The following is a 20,682-nucleotide window of genomic DNA, read 5'->3' as shown; positions in this document are numbered from 1 at the left end:
AATATGAAGAAAGAATAAAAACAAAAGGATTTTTTAATAATAAAAATTTCAAATTATATTGCTGTTTTGCTCTTTTACATTTTAAGTTTCGGTTATACAGTTAAAATTCCAGTAATCAAGAGTATTTAGATGTTTTATTAGTGGTAGCATTAATGTTTATTTTTTATTCAATTTTGTGGTTTATTTGAACAGTTTTGTTAGGTGCTTCTCTCTATCTGCCTATACTGTAAATATGTGTAATATGTAAACAAACACTACACTACTGGTTCATGTCAGCAGTTAATTGGCTCATATTTAAGCTGGAGATGTATTTATGAATGTTATTGGAGTTGCAGTTTGTTTTTTTTATCTTTTATTTTTCTGCAGGGCACACACATGTTTCAACCGGCTTGGCCTTCCACCGTATTTATCTTTTGAGGTTCTTCAAGAGAAGCTGCTTTTTGCTAGTGAGGAGTGTAATATGTTTGGCTTTGAATAAATTAGAAGAAACTAACATTCTTAATTTACATCTTCTAGTGCTGTTCTGAGAGTGCTTATACATATGTTTAAATAAGGAAAACAACATAAATAATGGAAATACAGAGATAGAGTCCCTTCACCTTTCAGATAGAAACATAGCTCATTTACAGTATTTCAGCTGGAGGCTTAATTTATACAAATAAAATAATAACACTCTACTGGTAAATGAAAGGTACTTTACATGTGATTTAAAAAAAAATTCTTTTATTGATACAAAAATTAGCATACCATTTTTAATTAAGATAATTCACAGTACTGATATAGTCTGTACATAAGAATTTTAAACAAAAAAAAAAGAACTAACATTCTATTTTCAAATGAGAAAAGGATTTAGATTTCTGATATAATAAAACTCTATTGGCAAGTGAAAGGCACTTTATTTGTGATTTTAAGCATTTTTTTTTCTTATTTTATAGATACAAAAATTAACATTCCATTTTTATTTAAGACAATTTACAGTACTGATATAGTCTGTACATAAGAATTTTAAACAAAAAATAAAAGAACTAACATTCTATTTTTAAATGAGGAAAGGATGTAGATTCGTGATGCACTCTGGTTTTAAGAGTTGATTGTGAATACTTATTTCAATTTGATCACACCTTGTCACTTATTGTTTATTAAAGCTCATAAAAGTCGTACTGTAACCTTATAATGTAATTTACACATTTTACTTTTGTACTGTTAATCAATGACAGTCACACTGATATAAGAAATTCCACAAATAAAAGTGCCTTAATTGTTTATGAATGTTCTGTGTATTGTTAATTTGTTTTAAGTGTGAAACAGTGTTGTCTAGTCAATATAAAGTTAAGCAACACTTTCATTGAATTTAACATTGCTACATTTTAAATGTCTTTTAAATTTGTCTGTTGATTTTCAAATATTTTTAAATTTTGAAGCCAACTAAACCCAAATTTGTACCCTTTAAAAAGTATATTATCAAAAAAATAAACTAATAAAAATTTGAAGTAAGTCACAAATTGTGATACATTTAAAATACTGTACCATTGTTCTAATTTTTCTCTAGCCATTAATTTTTTAGAAAGTTTGACCTTTTAAATGTGTATAACTCAGTTTGAAAATAAATTTATGCTTTGATCTCTCAGATATATATTTCTTTATTAAACTGATGGTATACACTAAGAAATTAATCAAAACCAGAAAACTTTTGATGATCAAAAATTTTCTAGTGTTCAGAACACTGTCAAATTACTTCCAGGTGTATATAATTTTCAAAGAATATACAAGAAAAGGTTGATCTTTATATAATTGCTATTCATCTCTTCTTTATGCTACTTCTAGGTGAAAGATATTTTTGTATCATCCATATTCTTCATAAATATTTAATGTAGTGAACTAATAATCTAAAATACAACTTTTTAATAAACAAGAAGCTGCATTGATTTTTTAACTTTCTTTGATACATTTTTCCTTTCAGTTGATTTTTATGGTTACATATTTCACAAATTGTAAGACAGGTTAATATGATATATGAGACACATAGTTTTACTTTTTATACATAGTTGTACAATAGAAGGATGTATGTGCTATAAGTTTTTTGTTACTTTCTAGATACTGTTGAAGTTAAATTGTTTAAATAAATGTTGCAACTTGTCATCCTTTAAAAATATTTTTAAACATGACAGTACTATTTATTGGCAATACTTTCTTCACTAATTTTATAAAATAGTTCTATACCTTATTTTAAGGTTGTACATAAATGTACAAATTAATAATTAATATTTTAATTACATATTAAGCACAATATGTAACTTTGTGCTTAACTTCAAAAACCAAACAGAATAAGTTATTTGTACTTTGTACATCACGGGATAAGAACCTCGAATTTTAGTATTGTAAGTCTGTAAACTTACTGTTATGTATTTTTGAAAGGTTGATTTTAGCAAATTATGTAAAATGAACACATAGCTCTTAAAAATAGAGACACGTTAGAATACAAAATTAGGTACAGATTGCACGAATTTAGACAGAACACACGAAAAATGTGCAATGGTATCGTCTATTTATTAGTCATATTATGCGTGGACAACTGTCTAATCCGGTAATACCTTTCGAGAGATTAAATTTTTGTTGAGCCGAAATGTAAAATTTTGAAATGTCCTTGACCTCTCTTTTGAACTAAACACTGCTGTGTATTACCAGAACTGTAAACAGTTTGATCTAAACACTCGTGTATAACCAGAACAGTAAACAGTCTGACCTGAATATTCCATTGTACTATCAGTATTGTAAACAGTTTGATCTGAACGTTATTGTGTACTATCAGAACTTTAAACAATTTTAGGACATTTTCTATGTAATTACGCAATATCTGTGTTATTAACATATGTATAATATTTGGACCAATCACTGTTCTTTGGTTTTACTTGAAAAAATATTACATATGAGTTTATACGATTATAAATGTAGTTTGTAGGCGTATATTTGACTGACATGGCGAAAATCAAGCGTAGAGGGTAACAGAATAATGTTTAGAATTCTGACGTGTTTTGAGCATTAGTGCGTGAAATTTAAACTGAATAAACTACTGAAAAAGCATTCGGTCTGGTGAAACTATGAATTATCCAGTGTTTGTTAGTTGTTGTTTTTTTCTTATTCAATTGCTAACACTGAAGAAAGGATTTTAAAAAAGTTTTAAATGTTTTGTTTCGAAAGATCAGTTGCTATCAGAATAGAAATATCATAGAATTAGGATGTTTTCTAAGACGCGTTGTTACATTGGTGTATAAAATTTTAAACTACTTTAAAGGTTATTATCCATAAACAACTTATCCTTACGTTTACGAATACATGGGAGTAAAATAAAAACAAAGTGATAATACAAACAAAAAATTCTGACTGTAAAACTTGTTCACCGAAATGTTATTGTAGATAATCAAAGAAACATTTAACTTAAAGGGAAGTATGACTGAGTCAACTGCTACACGATCTTGATACTTAAACTGGCAACTGAGGTTATTGACTTGGATAACAGGATAGAAGTTAACAAAAATAATACTAGCGTCGAGCCAATGACCTTGGGCCTAGTTTTGATGAACAGCGATTATTTGTTAACTATTACACCCTGCTTTAGTAGCACACTGACGGTCAGCGAGCAGTTTGAGAATTTAATATGGGCAATGAAAGGAAACAGACCTGCAAGTAATCATTGATTAAAGTCACAAAGCGAAAATATTGAGTTATTTTTATGTCCAACCATGCTGACAGAGCATAGTCTAGCGGTTACTGTGTCGAACTGTTAAGGTTCCTTGCTTCCCATCCTGTTTCCGACAATAATTGGTAATGGAAAGTATTGACTGTATAATAGGTCATTCCTCTAGCATGAGGGACTGCTAGCGCAAACTGTAAATAAATAAACTTAATACACAAAAAAAATTCGTATACTATATTGACCTCAAATACTTTTGGCTATTATTCGATTTATGTGAACCACATTATCAGCGGTAGCATATTTTGGTTGGGGAAGGGGAACTCAGCCCCAGAACCCATGGTCTTAGTGAGGGTCTATTGATAATTTTATTATATAAAATTACATGGGATATAAGGCCCAAAAAAAATATTAGCCCCTGGGCCCACACAAACTTAAAGCTGCCACTAATTGTCAGAAAACCGTTTAATAAGTGCAGTTTGTCAATGATAACGACACTGAAAGTAGATAATAGTCAAACCGTGATATTTTAAAAGCAGTAGACTTTGTTTCGGTGTGGTTTGATCTACACTTGTGAATGTAGAAGCTCATACAAATCCTGTTCCTTACACACTTGTGTTCTGTTGTTTGTTTTTAATGGTATTACACTATAAGATATTGTCTGCGCCGCGACACCCTGTATACAGTTTGCTAGCATCATAAAATGATTTTACAACACGTATATTATTTTACAGCTCAGTAATGACGTAATATACTTAGATAAGACAGAAAAGGTTGATATACAATCGTCGTTTGCAGTTTTGAGACAGTTCAGTTAATATGGACAATATTTATTAACTATAGTTTATAACTCATGTATTGTGTAAATATTTTATCTTACTCTAAATTAATGGACAAACAGTTGTAAACAGTGATGACTACAGCTTTAAAAAAAAGTATCATTAAAAGATACCTCACCTTACCGTATCATTAAAATTAAAGTTTAGAAAATATTGTCAAGTGTGTAGTTTTTGGATTTGAATCGATGTGTTATAAGCGTATTCTTTCCGTTGTAGTAAGTTGCATACCACTGTGTTTGGTTTGTTTTGAATTTTGCGCAAAGCTACCCGAGGGCTATCTGCGCTAGCCGTCCCTAATTTTGCAATGTGAGACTAGAGGAAAGGCAACTAGTCATCACCACCCGCCGCCAACCCTTGGGGTACTTTTTAAACAACGAATAGTGGGATTGACCGTCACATTATAATGCCACACGGCTGAAAGGGTGGTGTGACGGGCATCACTTTGTTACTGTCTTATCTCTTCTATAAGAAGGACGGGGTAAATTTTTAGTTTGTATAATTGTTAAGTAAAAAATTATGCATTCCAAGTTATATTATCTTTTAACCACATGCTACCTTTTGTAACCAGTTTTGCCAATATTAGATGCTAGACAAACTAACCTTTTATTAAGTAAAGCAGAAATTTAGGTGCACTGTATGAACTGTGTATTTTCGTGAAATCTAGATATGAGCGACATTTTGGTATCTGTGCTGAGGTTTATAACACATTCTACATCTAATCTATAGGTAGATGCTGCTGTACAAGGTTAAATGCAATAGTTACTGTTTTCGAAACAAAAACTGAGTGAGCATGATTCACTGTTCACATTCATTTGCCATAAAGTCGTGCTCCATTATTTAGTTCCAGTGGGAATTATAAGGATGAACGTCAAATCTCACTAATAGATTAAGATAGCCCAGGTGTGGGTAATATGTTGACTTGTTGTCTTCTCTCTAGACTACAACATAAAATTATCTTGAACAAACTTTGAAAATGTTTCCTTTTTGGATTAACAAAGGGTGGAAAGATGACCCTAATATCATTTATGAGATACAGTTACAATGCCGGAATATTCTATATTTTGGTTAAATTAAGCAGCTTACATCTAATAGAGTTAAACAAGTTGTCTAGCAGTAAAATCTTTTCGTTTATACTTGTCTTAATAACCAAAACTTTAAATAAAATTATTGTTGAAAACATTATCGTTAAACTTCGAGGGAAAAATAATAATAAACTGAAACTGTTGTGAATTGAACGAAATTACGTCCTTAAAATGGCAGAAGCTCGTTCATAATAGTTTTACAGAAGCTCTAATGAAATAACAATCCTCCGGCTACAAAGCCAAAACTGACTTAGTTGCTATTATCTTGAAACTTAGATCATCGCTAGTTGTGGTGTGGTGTTTGTTACATAATATAAGCAGATATGTATCGCATTATACTTTATAACTGTTAAGGACGGTAGGTTCAAACAGTTTATGTTAAGTTGTTTTTGTATAAATAAAATCCTTAGCCAGAAATGTAATTAATCAAGAGTTAAAACGATTGATTTACTGTAGAGAAGTATAAATAATGTCATTTAGAAAACTTCGCTTGAGAAATATATCAAGATTTATTTTTCCAATATTAATCGTAGCACGAATGCCGATTTCACTTTTCAGCTATATTGTGATTTAACCTTTAAATTTCAAAAAATGTTAATATATTAGGTGTAAGAACATTGGGCATTTTAATAGCATTTATAGTACTGGCAACTACGAAAGAATGTACTAATATAATAGAATCACAGGTTAAACGGAACACCTCATAAAAAATATAAGTGTATCAATATAAGTGCTTTGATAGATACGTTTACAAATTACTTTATACTGTTTTACGAGATTAGCAATAATTAAGCACTTATGGTTAATAAGACTTAATCCACCTGTTCATTTACATCTGCCTAGTTATACATCTATGACTATTTGGGTGAGTGAGTACAGTTAAAATGTTTCGTGGTACTACAATAATAAAATTTGCTTGGATTATGAATACTGACTCTCGTTTAATACATTTACACACTTGTTATATTATTACTCTAATTGACCCGTGAATACTTATAGTTTTTATCAGTTATGTCCTGTGTTAACAGTGTGGATTAATCTTAAAATATTTAATCTCTGCTTTTGTCTCCGGAACAAACTCGTACTTTTGGTGGGATTTCATTCTACCGGTATAACCAGGTGATTAGGGAGCTGGACTAGAAATTTGAAGGTCGTGGGTTCGAATTCTCCTCACACCAAACATTTTGCTATTTCAGACTATGGAACTTTATGATGTAGCACTTTATTGATGGTGGGTAGCGGTGATTAAGTGTAGCTTAGCGAGAATTTTAAAAAACAAACTTTCGTACTACCCCTTCTCACAGTTGTTGTTTTGAGCAAGCGAAAGTAAAAAGTAAAAGATTTACTTCGTCAAAAATCAGTGATATGCATAGCATACTTTAAAAATAATTAAATCGAAACTTCCGAAAAACACTGGAATTTAGTAAAAGGTACCTTAAGTAATAGTGAACAGTATGTATATACACACACGTGCACATCTGGTGTTAAGGGTGGGTATTACCTAACCAGCTAGTTACCTAGAGCACTAGTTAAACTATCGCTGGCCTTGTAAATGTGTTGATGAATATTCTCACTAAAAAAACAACAATGAAATCAACAGTTTCTTTTAGAATAATAATAATACATTAATCAAAACATCGTACTTGAAAAGGTATTCTAAAGGTTCAGCGGTTTGTTGCTGTTGTTTAGATACTTTTAATACTGAAAATAGATTATTTTATAACCATATAAGAAATGTTCCTAGGTGATTAAAAGATCCGGGGCTCATGCCTACAGAAGCTGGAACTTTCGGCGTTTCAGTATATATCGATCATGGTTTTCTATTCTGATCTTTCAAGTTACCAACCGACCGCCAACTCTTGGGCTACTCTTTTACCAACTAATAGTGGGATTGACTATAACACTCCCACGACTGAAAGGGCAAGCATGTTTGGTGTGACGGATGTTCTAACCCGCGACCCTCAGATTACAAGTCGAGTGCCTTATCCACCTGGCCATGCCGAGCCTTTCTTTCCCTTACGTTATTTTCTACAAGCAGGTTTACTGATAATATATACGATACCATATAAAAGTGTTATGACAAAGACAAAAATTATATTTCAAGCTACTTTCAAACAACAAAAGAAGGTAAATTACAGATGAAATCTTCATAATCTTAATATTCATATTTAGTGCAATTGAAACTCGGTGGAAGTGCTTGAGGTCAGCAAACAGTTACTATTTTGTTTTCTCCCTGTTTCTTTAATAACTATAGACGTCGTTTCAACATATTTAATCAAAGTGTCCATTGGGATTTTACTCCAAATGTCTCTAATACACTCTCATAAAGTTTCTTTGGAAGTAACTTTTGATTTGTAAATTTTTTTATCTATCAAAGTCCAAATATAATCAATTAGGTTGAGATCGGGGTTCTGTGGAGGCCATTGCATCATTTGAATGACTCCAGTAGCTTTTTTCTAAACTAAATAAATTTCTGCATAGTTTGGATGAGTGTCTGGGGTCATTATGTTCTTGACAGTATAATCCTTTACCAATAATATGTAAACCACTGGATGTACCATCACGGATTAGTATTTGATAGTACTCGCACTGATCCATTATTCCATGATCACTGCTTCCTCCATCCTTTATGATAGGTGCTATGCATTAGGGTAGGTATCTTTCACCTTTCTTCCATTAGACGTACAACATACACTTTGAACCAAATATTTCAAACTTGGACTCATCTGTCCACAAAACTCTTTTCCAACCATCAAAAATTCAAGACAAAATATTCTATTCTCGTCGAATCTTCTTGATACTGTGGATCTGGACACTTTCCTGTCATTTGGTACATGGTCGTTTATCTCATGCTTGAGATCAGTAACAGTCTTCTTTTTGTCCTGAAAGCTGCATAAACGAAGATATTTGACATTAGTATTATTGAGTTTAGATGGTCTGCCTTTTCATTATCTATTGTCAAACTTACCTCTCTCGGCCTCACTTTCTAAAGTATATTTGTGTTTGGGGAGCATTTCAAGTCTGTAACCATTTGTTTGGGAGTCCAAAGCTTTTATGCGAATTATCCGCTCTACTGACAATTCTCTACGCTTTTTGGGCCGTGGAAATGATAACAAACTTAATGCATAGTATTCACTGTTTTAAGCAAAGTCTGTATTTGGAGTGCTATGAAATTGATTTTTTCTAGCATACGCTAATTCTTTGCTAGTTTCTGTCTATATTGTTAAGACACTACATGGGGTACCGTGACAGTTATTTCAGATCCTAAATTTGATCAGTGTGTTAATTCAAGCAGAACCATTATGGCATGCCCTTGATACAAGTATAATAGAAATTCTAAAGAATGATAAGTATCCTCACCCTGGTTCATTCGGTTGTGAACAAGGATCAGTGAAGCATTATCATAGTGTAGAAATTAACATTCTGTAATGGCATGGAAGAATTAGCTCCATAAAATAGAAAGAACGACAAAGTATTCTCTAGCCCTAACACTTTTGCCCAGTACTGTAATAAAAACGTTCAAGTACCATTTTCGTCTAAAAATGAATAACCGGATTAACTACATATTTTCCAGCATAAAATTCAATCTTTATATGTATTAAATACATTAAGATATACTCAAAAATTGAAGAGTTAAAATTTGTCAAATATATTTTCTTTTCTATTCCTTTATCATTTTTCTTTTGATTAGAAATTTAGTTTAATTGTATTTTCTCCTGTTATTAAATAAAAGTTTATTTCCATGAATTTTAGTTAATAATTTAATAGAAAATATACCTTTTACTTACATGATTTTAATATTTGTAATTTTAGTCAGTTTTTGTTGTTGCACAATTCCAGCAAACATGGCCCGGCATGGCTAGGTGATTAAGTCACTCGACTCGTAATCCGAGGGTCGCAGGTTCGAATCTCCGTCACACCAAACATGCTCGCCCTTTTAGCCGTGGGGGCGTTATAATGTAACGGACAATTCCACTCTTCGTTGATAAAAGAGTATCCCAAGAGTTGGCGGTGGGTGGTAATGATTAGCTGTCTTCCCTCTAGTCTTACAGTGCAAAATTAGGGACGGCTAGCGCAGATAACCCTCGTGTAGCTTTGCGCGAAATTCAAAACAAACAAACTAAACCGAAAATGAAAGCTATGTGTCAATAAAGAAGATACAAAAATGTGTTACTTTCATTCTCCTGCGAATCTTCTTTATTATTGTAAATACGATAAAAGTAAAAGTATTGAAGTTGCATATATTAATAGTTATAATTACATTAAATGTGTGTTATTGATAATAAATCATCTATTTTTTAGAAAAAAATACTGCAAGTTTGAACAACATTTCTCAGTGTTCCTAACTGTATTTTTAAAATATTTGCTAAGACAGTGGAAAAGCCAATCGTACTTCGCTCAAAAGACTTTTTTTATAATTTCTAAAACAATCAAATTATAAAGACGCAATTGTTCTTAACACGCGTATTTATTTGTCAAAGTTTTCAGATAACAGTTGATTTTGTGGACGAAATTTATAACAAACTGTATAAGTTATGAAAATAAATCAAAAACAATTCGAGCACAAAACAAATGTGAATTATTAATCCTAACGAGTCCTCGTCTGTGCATGGGCTAAATGTCCAAGTCAAAGGATACTAGGGTTCAGGTGTAGTCGTCTCTAATTTCAGCTCTCAAGTAAAGGGAAAGCAGCCAATCAGAAGCACTCGCCGCCACAAGGACTTTATCCAGTATTATGAACCAAATAATGAAAGTTTCTGTCGCCTTTATACAAGCTGAAAGTTTTGAGTGTGTTCAAAGTTACCACGTCTCCAACCGAAGGCTGTCCGATACACAGCCCAGTATGCTAACTACTAAGCCACGCCTACGTATAATAAAAAAAAAGTTGTTTTATATACATTTTTAATACTGGCAATTTAATATCTGCCAAAAAGAAAAAAATAATGTTAAATTGTTTTATGCATAACAACAATGATGCACGTATTCTAAGAAAATTAAGTTTAGTCCTAAAAGAGACTGTATGTATATGGGTATCACGTAAGAGAATAAATTAAAATAAGTTTATAATTCAAGAATTGAAGCGTTGTATATAAATTAGTTAACTATGTTTGTGACAGTGTGTTAAATAAAACGAAAATTGCAAAGCAAGTACCTGCATATTATTAGTTTATTACAAAATTCAGTACGTTACATAGTAACGTAAATTTTTATGTTTATCTAATAAAGAAAGAGCACCAAGTAATAATAAAGTTTTGATAATTGAATTTATATGGTCATGAACCTAAATGATAAATAAAATTTTATTTGGAGTGAAAAATATGGTAAAAGCCTTTCATACTGGTTCTCTTCCTGCACATAAACACTTCGCTTATGAGAAAAATCTTTGTTTTCATTAAACCATATCCTGTTTAAGATTATGCAAAAACAATTGTAATGGTAAAACCTAACATAAAATATCGCAGAAAAGTCGGAAAACACAAAACGAGTTCATGATTTTTACCTTTATTTATAAGGTATTATTTGTTTGTAATTAAACACAAAGTTATACAGTGAGTTATCTGTACTCTGGTCACTCTGGGTATTAAAACCCGAATGATAGCGTTTAAGTCCGCAAACATACCGCTGTGCCACTAGGGGATAATATTTATTATAACTTCAAGAAGTATTCTATTTTTTATATTAAAAAGTAGAAGTCGCAACTTTCCATAACTAGATACTCCTATAAAATTGAGAAAAAAAAAAGCCCTCCTTACCTCCAAAAACAATAAAAAGAGGGGGTAAAGAAATGGAACAGAAATAACTTAAATGTTTCATCGCTACAAACAGGGTTTCTATATCCGTGGTAGGCAGAATACAGATAGCCAATTGTCTAGCATTTTGCTTAACTTTAAGCAAGCAAATCATCTTAAAGCGCCCTTAGTTGCTCAGCGGCAAGGGATATAATATTAAGTTAGTGTTTCAACAACCATGGTGTAGCTTCGTGCTTAATGACCAAAAAACAAAAATCTCTTTAAAGCCGCTAAAAGAATTACCTGTTTTTGGAAGAGGGTTAACCTTATTGGATTTGTTTTTGTTCTGTATGTTATGAATAAATCTTTACTGGTACTGAAAATATACCAAAGTTTACGCGATAGAATACTTAAAGTAATGAATGGTTGCGGAAGAGAGAGAGACAAAAACATTTCACGTAAGAAAAGTAATTTATAAAAACAAATATTTAAATAATAGTTGATAGTGTTATGTTGATTATTTATTTGAGTGTTTCAGAGTGTAACAGATTTTTCCTGGAGAAGAATTTTGCCCCGAAGCTTCGGTATAATCAGCACTGTCGTTTGATTTTTTATTTCTGTGGTTTTCTTTATTAACTTCGAAAATACAAACTAATCACAAAAGGAAGCCATTATTACTTCTTTGTGGATTCCATTTATATTCCTAAGTTATTTGTAGGGAAAAAGATCTGCGTATAATGGCTTTTATAACACTAAAGCGTTTTCAATATTACACAACTCTACAAACCCGTACAATAAATGTATGTTTTCATATAGCAAAGCCACATCAGGCTATCTGTTGAGTCCACCGAGAAGAATCGAACTCCTGATTTTAGCGTTGTAAATTTGTAGATTTACCGCCGTACTAGCGGGGGACGTACAATAAGTCCAGGCATTGTTAAATATTATATATTACGTGAGCACTTTAAGATGTTTCCTGCAGACAAACTGATATTTATATCAACTTAATGATATCCAGAGGTTTTGCCAAAGAATCTCAAGCTATGTTCTTGGGTATCATTTTTTTCGTTTCAGTACAAATGCCAAAAAAATCTGAAAGGGAGATTGTAAAATGTATTTTTCTTGAAATAGTTGAATTATTTATTTTAATTGATAATTAATGACAATAATATAAACGTATTGTTTTTTGTTGTTTTTTTTGCTTTATTAGCTTCCTAATGATATCTTGGACATGACATGTAAATAGAAACTTGAAAAATGGAATGGCTTAGTGAAAGCAGTACGTATTCAAACTTCTTGATTAGTTTTTCCATTATAGATATGCAATCAAGTTTCAGTTTAATATCAAAGTTAGCTTAAATATATCAAAGATTTGAATATAGTTTGTTTAGACTTAAGTACAAAACTATACACTAGCCTATCTATGATGTGCTTACTATCGGTATCCAAAGCCAATCTTTACTGTTATAATTCTTCAGACTTACGGCTATGCCACAGGGTGAGAGGAGAAGGGGATTTGTTTGTTTGGGGATTTCGCACAAAGCTACTCGAGGGCTATCTGTGCTAGCCGTCCCTAATTTAGCAGTGTAAAACTAGAGGGAAGGCAGCTAGTCATCACCACCCACCGCCAACTCTTAGGGTACTCTTTTACCAACGAAAAGTGGGATTGACCGTAACATTATACGCCCACACGGCTGGGAGGGCGAGCATGTTTAGCGCGACGCGGGCGCGAACCCGCGACCCTCGGATTACGAGTCGCACGCCTTACGCGCTAGGCCATGCCGGGCCCTAGTAGAAGGGGAACTGAATATATAAGAATAAAATATATCTCCTTCAACAATAAACCAGTTACTTTTAATGGTAAATGGATATTGCTAGAAAGGCATTTTAAATCAGCATAGTTAAATATTGTTCTTTTTTGTTTTTTTACTTGTCGTTAATTTACGTTTTTATTTATCTCTTTATATATATAAGGTTATTTTCTCTCTCTCGTTTTTAATCTCAGTATTTTTCTTATTGCCGATAGATGTCAGGGCAGTATATGTTTCGGTAAAATTGAGGCTGCGCTGTGCATTAAATTATCCAATTGGAGTAAAGGTTCGTGTACTGGACATTTCATGTATCATTGTTTGCATCGTAATGTCGGCCGCTCATTGAATGTTGGGATATTGCATCTGACGTTAGCAAGGAGGGGAAGAATAAAAGAAGTGTCAGTCTCATCTGTTATAAATTAAGTATTAATTGAATGATAATATGTCGTGAATGTAATTGTCATTAAACTAAAACAAACTGCCCTTAGAAACAAGTACGTTGCTGTTATTTCCTAACTTATGTCTGTTTTCTATCAGAGTGAATAACGTTTAACAATAATTACTGTAAACCAAGTTTGAATGTACCTGAAAGATTAGTCACGTCTTGCCGAGTAATTTGTCAAGTTGTCGAGTTCAACCTGAAAACGAACAATTAGGTATGGATTTTAATTATAAATACATAGAAAGAAAGGGTTGAATCATTGTTTTTAAGTTTTAGTATAGTTTATAACTTTAAATTACGAGTTAAAACTTGGTAAGATAATGCATAACGTCAGTGTGTAATTATGTAACACCTAATGATTTGGAGAGCTATACAGTTATAATTTGAATGTTTAACATAACCAGTACTTTTATTAGTCATTACAACTATAGAGTATACGAGTACGCTAGAACTGTATAGAACTTAGAGAATTGAGGGAATGTTAGAGAAAAGTTTCTGCCAGCTAAACTAAAAAACAAAAGGATTGGTAATGGTAAAAATTGGAACACGTGAATAATACAATAGTAATAACTATTAATGGTAATAGTAATAACTAAAAATTGTTATAACACAGTATATAAATATTTGATATATCCGGATATATTAGTAAAATTAGCTTGTGCTAATTTTAAAGTGGCATTTTTTTTTGTTTTAACTGGATAGCTTGTTTTCGTAAAAACAAATCAACTGTTTGCCTGCGATGTTTGATAAAAAGTTTAAATCGAAGAAATTCCATAATAAAGATTTACTATAATTTACAGAGAATGACTGTCACAAGTATGTACAATTAACGTTACAAAATAAGAAACGGGTATAATGAACTGTCAGATGGGTGATAAACCAATATCTGAATGTTAATTTTATTACACACATGAGAATCTAGTTTTCAGAGGACTTTTTTTTAATATTTGATATGGTTTAACTACGAAAGTTATATGAGTTTGTGTATGATATTAATCCAGTGGCGCTAAAACAACTAAAAGTAAGAAGTGGCTAAAATCGTGTTTAACGTAAATTTTTTTACATTACTCGTAATTAATATTAATGTTTAAAAAAATATGATATGAAACACATGCAGTTGCATATTTATAGTTAGACTAAGACGGTCAATGGGAAACGCAACTCTTAGTAAAAGTAAATTGATTGTTGAGGCGAGTAGAACATCTTTTGAAGTTTTCAAACATATCAAATCTAACAAAACTCAAGATTTAGGTAGGCAGTCGAAATTCGTGTTCTCAACTATATTAAAATCAAGACTTGTATGAAAGTAATATTTAAAATAAAGGTCTTAACAGATTAAAACACTTTAGTAAATTGGGCAACAACAACTTGTTGATATATAAGGTAGAAGTGTGTAAAATGCTCGTTAGGGTTATGTAGGTACATCTTGAAGGTATATTCGTCACGCCTCACCTCAAATGAAGATATTTTGTCAAGAGTAGGTTGCAGTAGATAGCTGTTAACTAATATCCGAGACAGTTGGAGGTTCTCGGATAGTATCAGTAAAGGAGAAACGGAAAGTCTGGTCATAACTGGAAAAAGTGCAAGAAGGAGAAATCATGGAAGACGAAGGTTGAATTACGTCAAAAGCTATGTATGAATTTATTGACATTGGAAATTCGTTGTACTTCAAGAAGAAATCTGTATAAGCGTGCTCACCAACATCCTGTTTGGACATGGTACCTACACAGGGAAAGAGTCCAATCCTAATTTTAAGTTATTTTGGGTATTCGTTATTCTAATAAAATATATTTAGTTGTTAGGGTACTATTATTAAATTTTGAATGTAGTAAAAGTTTAGCTTTCAGAAGACAAGAACCTGAACTCATTGTTCCGCTACGTTGATAGTTTAGTTTAAGCAGTGGTTCATCTGTTCATGTGCTTGTTGATTGAATTAATTGGGTTATTCATAGAAGCTAGATCTTAAAATCGTAGCCCTTTACTCGGAGTAAATTGTCAACTATTGAACCTCAAGTCATACCAAAGAAACATTTATTTATAATGAATAATTTAAGTACTATAAGGGGAAATTACCGATAAAACAGATTGCAGCTGCTTTTTAAAATAAGAAAAATAACAGCGCGTTTCAAAACAATAAAGAAACATGTAATATCTCAAGTATTTCAACGCTAATAATTATAAGTGGTTAACTCGAATAACAGTAAAACTTGCTTTTTTTGTTTTGTTTGTTAAGTTCAAAACTACACCTATAGTTTGGCAGTCTTATCGCATGTGGTTTGTGACTTGTTAGAGTTTGTAAGATGTATATATTGTCAAAACTTTAATCGAAAAAAATTGTAATGGAATTTCTGGTTCACAATAATAAAATACTGACTAAAACATTATTATGTTACAAAATTACATTATGGTAGCTAGATGTATTATATTGTGTCGTAATGATCTATATACTGAATTATATTTTTAAAAAAATGTAATAAGGATATGGATATTCCTGTCAAAAATAATACTAAAATAACAGTGCAATTTATGCAGTGTTGAGTGATAGCCAAAAGAGTACAACATTGTTTGTCAGTTTGTTTTGGAAGATCAAGACAAATATAAATAAAACGTTTGCATATTTTTTATTATACGCTATAACTTTAATAGTTTACATTAAAAAAGAGACCAGTAATTTTAACGCTTTGAAAAACTTTCTGCTTTTACATAGAAAATGGCCCTGATATAATGATGATCAATTGTTTCTTATGTTTTCAAACAAGTTTTAATACAGAGATTTCTAAACCTTTTAACTCAAGGCCGTCTAACCCTATGACATTAGACATCTTGACTGAGGACCTTTAGCCAGTAATCTATAGAAAGGGAGAAGCTTGCTCCCCTTTTACGTTACTGTTTCGCATTTTGTTCACCTTACAATTTCTTTGGGCCCGGCATGGCCAAGCGTGTTCAGACGTGCGACTCGTAATCTGAGGGTTGCAGGTTCGCATCCCCGTCGTGCCAAACATGTTCGCCCTTTCAGCCGTGGGGGCGTTATATAATGTGATAGTCAATCCCACTATTCGTTGGTAAAAGAGTAGCCCAAACGTTGGCGGTGGGTGGTGATGACTAGCTGCCTTCCCTCTGGTCTTACACTGCTAAATTAGGGACGGCTAGCACAGATAGCCCTCGAGTAGCTTTGTGCGAAATTCAAAACAAACAAACAAACAATCTCTTTTGCTTTTATAATGGTTTATAGTGTCAGGACGGACAGCCTTCACGTGTTTGGGTCAACTGAGAGGGAATGTGTGTGCATGCGTGCCATTCCTATAAAAACACATTCCCCCAAGGGGTTTCGTTCCCTAGTTTAGATATTTTAGCAGTGAATATAACTGAGTTACTTTGGTTAAGTGTTTGTTGGCGCTTGTTTCTTACAGATATTCGCTTCTGTTCTTCACTCTGATGCTTCCTTCTGGGCTTTATTTTATTCCTTGTTTAGGTTAATGTTCTTTGGTAGTGTTCTGTCAGTGATAAGTTTCAAGGCTTATAACGCTAACATTCGAGGTTCAGTCCTCACAGCAAACTGTAAATTGTTGTTTTTGTGGCTTAGCACTAAAATAAACAAAGCTATATACTGAGGTAATCTGTTTAAAGTCCACCCCTCTCCCCTAGTGGCTCAACGGTAAAGTCTGAAGGCTTAAACGCTAAAAACCTGGTTTCGATGTCCATGGTGGGCACAGTACCGATAATCAATGTAGCTGTTTGTTTAACAATAAAACAGTCTCTAAATGTCATTGTTATTCAATCTATCCACTTATAAATAGTAGTTATTGTTGACATATCTGGAGTATTACCTGTTAATTTATTGTTTTGAAACTTGCTTGATGAATTACTGACTCTTAGTTTGTAATATGTCTAAATATATACATTTACTTATTTTAAAATGTAAATTGTCAAAAAATATTACCCTTTTTTAATCATTATTCTTTTTTCTACCCCTTGGCTCTCAGAACATTTCAGGTTTTTTAATGAATCCTTCAGTACTAAGTGAGATAATATACTACCTAAAATTAAAGATAAGAAAGACTTGTTTCCTGGGCTTCTGATAAGTGTTTATTTAATATACCCAAATATTCATTATTAACTCGAAAGTAAATAAGGTCATATGGATTTTATTTTGGGGTAGAGGAGGATTACTAAGGATAACTTTAAGCGTAATCTTGTTGCCTTGTTTTTGTGTGTGGTTGCTATAGCAACTTTATGTAGATCACGGATGAATTGAACTGATACAGAAACTCGCGCATGTCTGTATGTATAGTATCGTAATAAGGTATTTTAATCATACAGAGTAGGAAGTTGGGTACAGTGTCGAAGGTTAAGCAGTTGGTATGGCTATCAGTGTTTTAATGAAATAACGTAACGTAAGTATTTTAAAACGGTACTCTAAGATGTACTTTTTTCTTTTTAAATATATCCAAATTTTAAGTTTCAGTTCACTAAATTTAAACAAGAACGTAAGAAACAGATACTGAAAATGTTACAACATTATAACTTGCGTAACTGTTTTTACTTTGAATTTTTTGTATATACCTTCCAACTATTAATTTATTTTTTAAACTAAACTTAGCGTTATCTCATCTCGTACCGTGCCTGTTAAGTATGCATTATCGCCGTTATCCATCTTCTAAAGAGCCTAGACTTATTTTCGAGAACAAAGCAAAACATAATATCCTTAAGCGCTCGCTAGCGTGTAACTGCTTTTTTTACCGCTTCTGATATCTGATAATGACCAAGTATCTTGACTCTATAAAACTGTATTTAAAATAAGCAGTTATTAGAAGATGAGAAAAAAAAAGCCTATTTCGAACTGGCAGTTTCTCGAAGCAAGTAATTATGTATTTAGCCGTGGCGTTCTTGTATCGCTAAGTGTACTTGCGCCATTGTTTATGTTTTGGAGATAAGATAAAACAAAATTCTTCCTTTGCAGATCCTAACGGAAGGTCAGCGACCTCAGATGAATAGCAACGTGAGCTACCAGCAAGGGCTGATCATGGAGGCCCATTGCCCCTTGACAGTGCCTATCCGCAAACAACCCCTCGCCGATACCTATATAGCAGACCCAAAGCCTTTTGCAAGGTTTGTATAAATGTTCAGAAACGTTTTTATTCTTTCACGGATTACGTACTCTTTAGTTTAACTTGGAGTTGCCCAGCTAGCTCTCGTGTATGATAGAATTCAAACCGATTTGGTGTTCAATCGAACATTTCTGTTTTTAAGCATAAACACAATTACGTTGATGAAATGATGAAACTGGTTTGTTTTTTTTTATTTTTAGAATTAGCCATTGGATTTATATATCCGTTGTCATTTTAAATACATCCCTCGAATTATCAATGGAGCCCATATATACTCCGGATTTAATACATGGGATCCACATAATAAATATATTTAAATCATTTGCGCATTACTTGTCTATGATTCTATTGATTGCAGGCATTTATGATGTACGAGTCGCACAACAAAAATTTAAACAAAACTACCACTAATATCTCAATTAAGCCCAATAATTATTCTTATAATTTCTATGCATTTGCATGATAAATGAGTTTCCCTCAAAATTGTTTGGTCAGTTCCTTACCCTGAGGGTTGTAAAAGGCAGAGACAAAATTACCCAATAATATTGTAATATGTTAACCACAACCAGTAGTGAGAGAACGGTATGAAAAAAAAAACTAATTTAAGATATAGCATTTTTTTTTGTTTATAAAGGTTATCCGGAGCTTGTAAAATAAATGTGGAAACTCTGTACCTTTTATCATTGTTTTAAATTGATTATTACACTGTTAGATAGCCTCTTAGTTTGGTGATGCTGTAGTTGAAGTACAAAAAATAAGTGACTTTTTTTAAATATGTGTAATAATAGCGCTGCAAGTTCTTCAACCATTCTCTGAGAAAAATTAGTTCCCGAACATAGGTTTAAAACTGGCTCGTTCCCGCACGTTGAGCTTTTCACCATCAATAAACAATTATCAGATATCCTCGTGGGTATGATGATTTTTACTTTCGTAAACTCGTGTTGAATACTAGTATTTTTTTTCTCGTACTGGACTTTCAGTGTTTGTCCATTATGCTTTGAAATTAACTTCACATGGTTGAAATGTTTGAACAAAATAAACATTTTGAACTTCCAATAGCAAATTAGGTTTAATTTCAGTATTATTTTAGGTTAGTAACTACACTCAACTAAATTTTGTAATATTGATGATAAAATATATATTTAACCTCCCCTATAGTAAAATGGTAGGTAGTTCAGTGTTTTTATTCTTTTCTAAAAATCTATAATACCATTGTGTCCCGTGAACACGTGCTATCCCTGTTTGTAATAAATCAACTCAATCATGAGCCTATTCATAACTACTATTTAACACTGATAATAATATTTAAATAATATATACGATTGGTTGTCACATTCATCAGAATAGTCCTTCCTCATATTCTAATGAAAAAATAAGGGTAAAAACTAGACAGTGTCTGGTATATTCAGTAACAGTGCCACAATCCAGATCTTGAGTCTAACAATAAGGAACGTTTGTTTTATACTTCAATGGCATGTAAATTTAGTAATGATTCAAAACATTCTTCATGTTTTAAATGTGTAATGTGTTTCTATAAACACATAATGGTGCGCCTCTCCCTATATAAAGGTGTAATAGTTAAAATGACCAGTAAACCGTTCCATATGCTGAGACATTCTACAGGTTTGTATACCTTATAGATATTAATAAAGTTGAAACCCATACCGTTAATATTGTCACTGTCCATTGGTTCAGCCTTTATAGACACTGGTGTTTTGAAGTATTTACATTTATAAACGTGTTCTGTTCAAAGTTTTGTTGATGGTTTGGCAAGAGATGCAAGTTTTCAAAGTAGGTTTTAAATCATATAGTGGAATATTCCAACGCATAAATCGTAATTCTTAAAACACGAGTTCCAAAGAATAACGTTTTTATTTTGTTTTTTCTCAATATGTTTTTTTTTATTGTCTTGGTTTTATTAACTTTAGTTTTATTGACTTGTCTGTGCTTCGTGGACAGAGTAAGTTGTTGCATGGCCAT

General features: G+C 32.2%; 2 protein-coding genes across 19 annotated transcripts in view; both read left to right on the top strand.

Annotated features, from left to right (window-relative positions):
- LOC143230323 (uncharacterized) overlaps positions 1–1,624 on the top strand; it is a 120,227-nt gene extending 118,603 nt beyond the window's left edge. For all 15 annotated transcript variants that reach the window (XM_076463658.1, XM_076463654.1, XM_076463662.1 and 12 more), the window contains one exon: positions 367–1,624. In XM_076463658.1, the coding sequence (XP_076319773.1) occupies positions 367–478 (112 nt within the window). In that variant the 3' untranslated portion in view covers positions 479–1,624. The remainder of the gene's footprint in view (positions 1–366) is intronic.
- An 11,824-nt stretch (positions 1,625–13,448) lies between these two features.
- Positions 13,449–20,682, top strand: part of LOC143230319 (serine/threonine-protein kinase 17B-like) — a 49,971-nt gene continuing 42,737 nt past the window's right edge. Inside the window, exons 1-2 of one of the 4 annotated variants that reach the window (XM_076463644.1) lie at positions 13,449–13,808; positions 18,555–18,703. In XM_076463644.1, the coding sequence (XP_076319759.1) occupies positions 18,582–18,703 (122 nt within the window). In that variant the 5' untranslated portion in view covers positions 13,449–13,808; positions 18,555–18,581. Of the gene's footprint in view, positions 13,809–15,090; positions 15,228–15,294; positions 15,313–17,967; positions 17,989–18,554; positions 18,704–20,682 lie in introns of those variants that run through there. The other 3 variants (XM_076463647.1, XM_076463643.1, XM_076463645.1) reach the window with 3 other exon arrangements.

The sequence above is a fragment of the Tachypleus tridentatus genome, chromosome 10, assembly GCF_004210375.1.
Source record: "Tachypleus tridentatus isolate NWPU-2018 chromosome 10, ASM421037v1, whole genome shotgun sequence".
In the NCBI taxonomy this organism is placed as follows: Eukaryota; Metazoa; Arthropoda; class Merostomata; order Xiphosura; family Limulidae; genus Tachypleus; species Tachypleus tridentatus.
The sequence above is the reverse complement of the archived record's forward strand: the minus strand, read 5'-3'. Positions and strand labels throughout refer to the sequence as shown.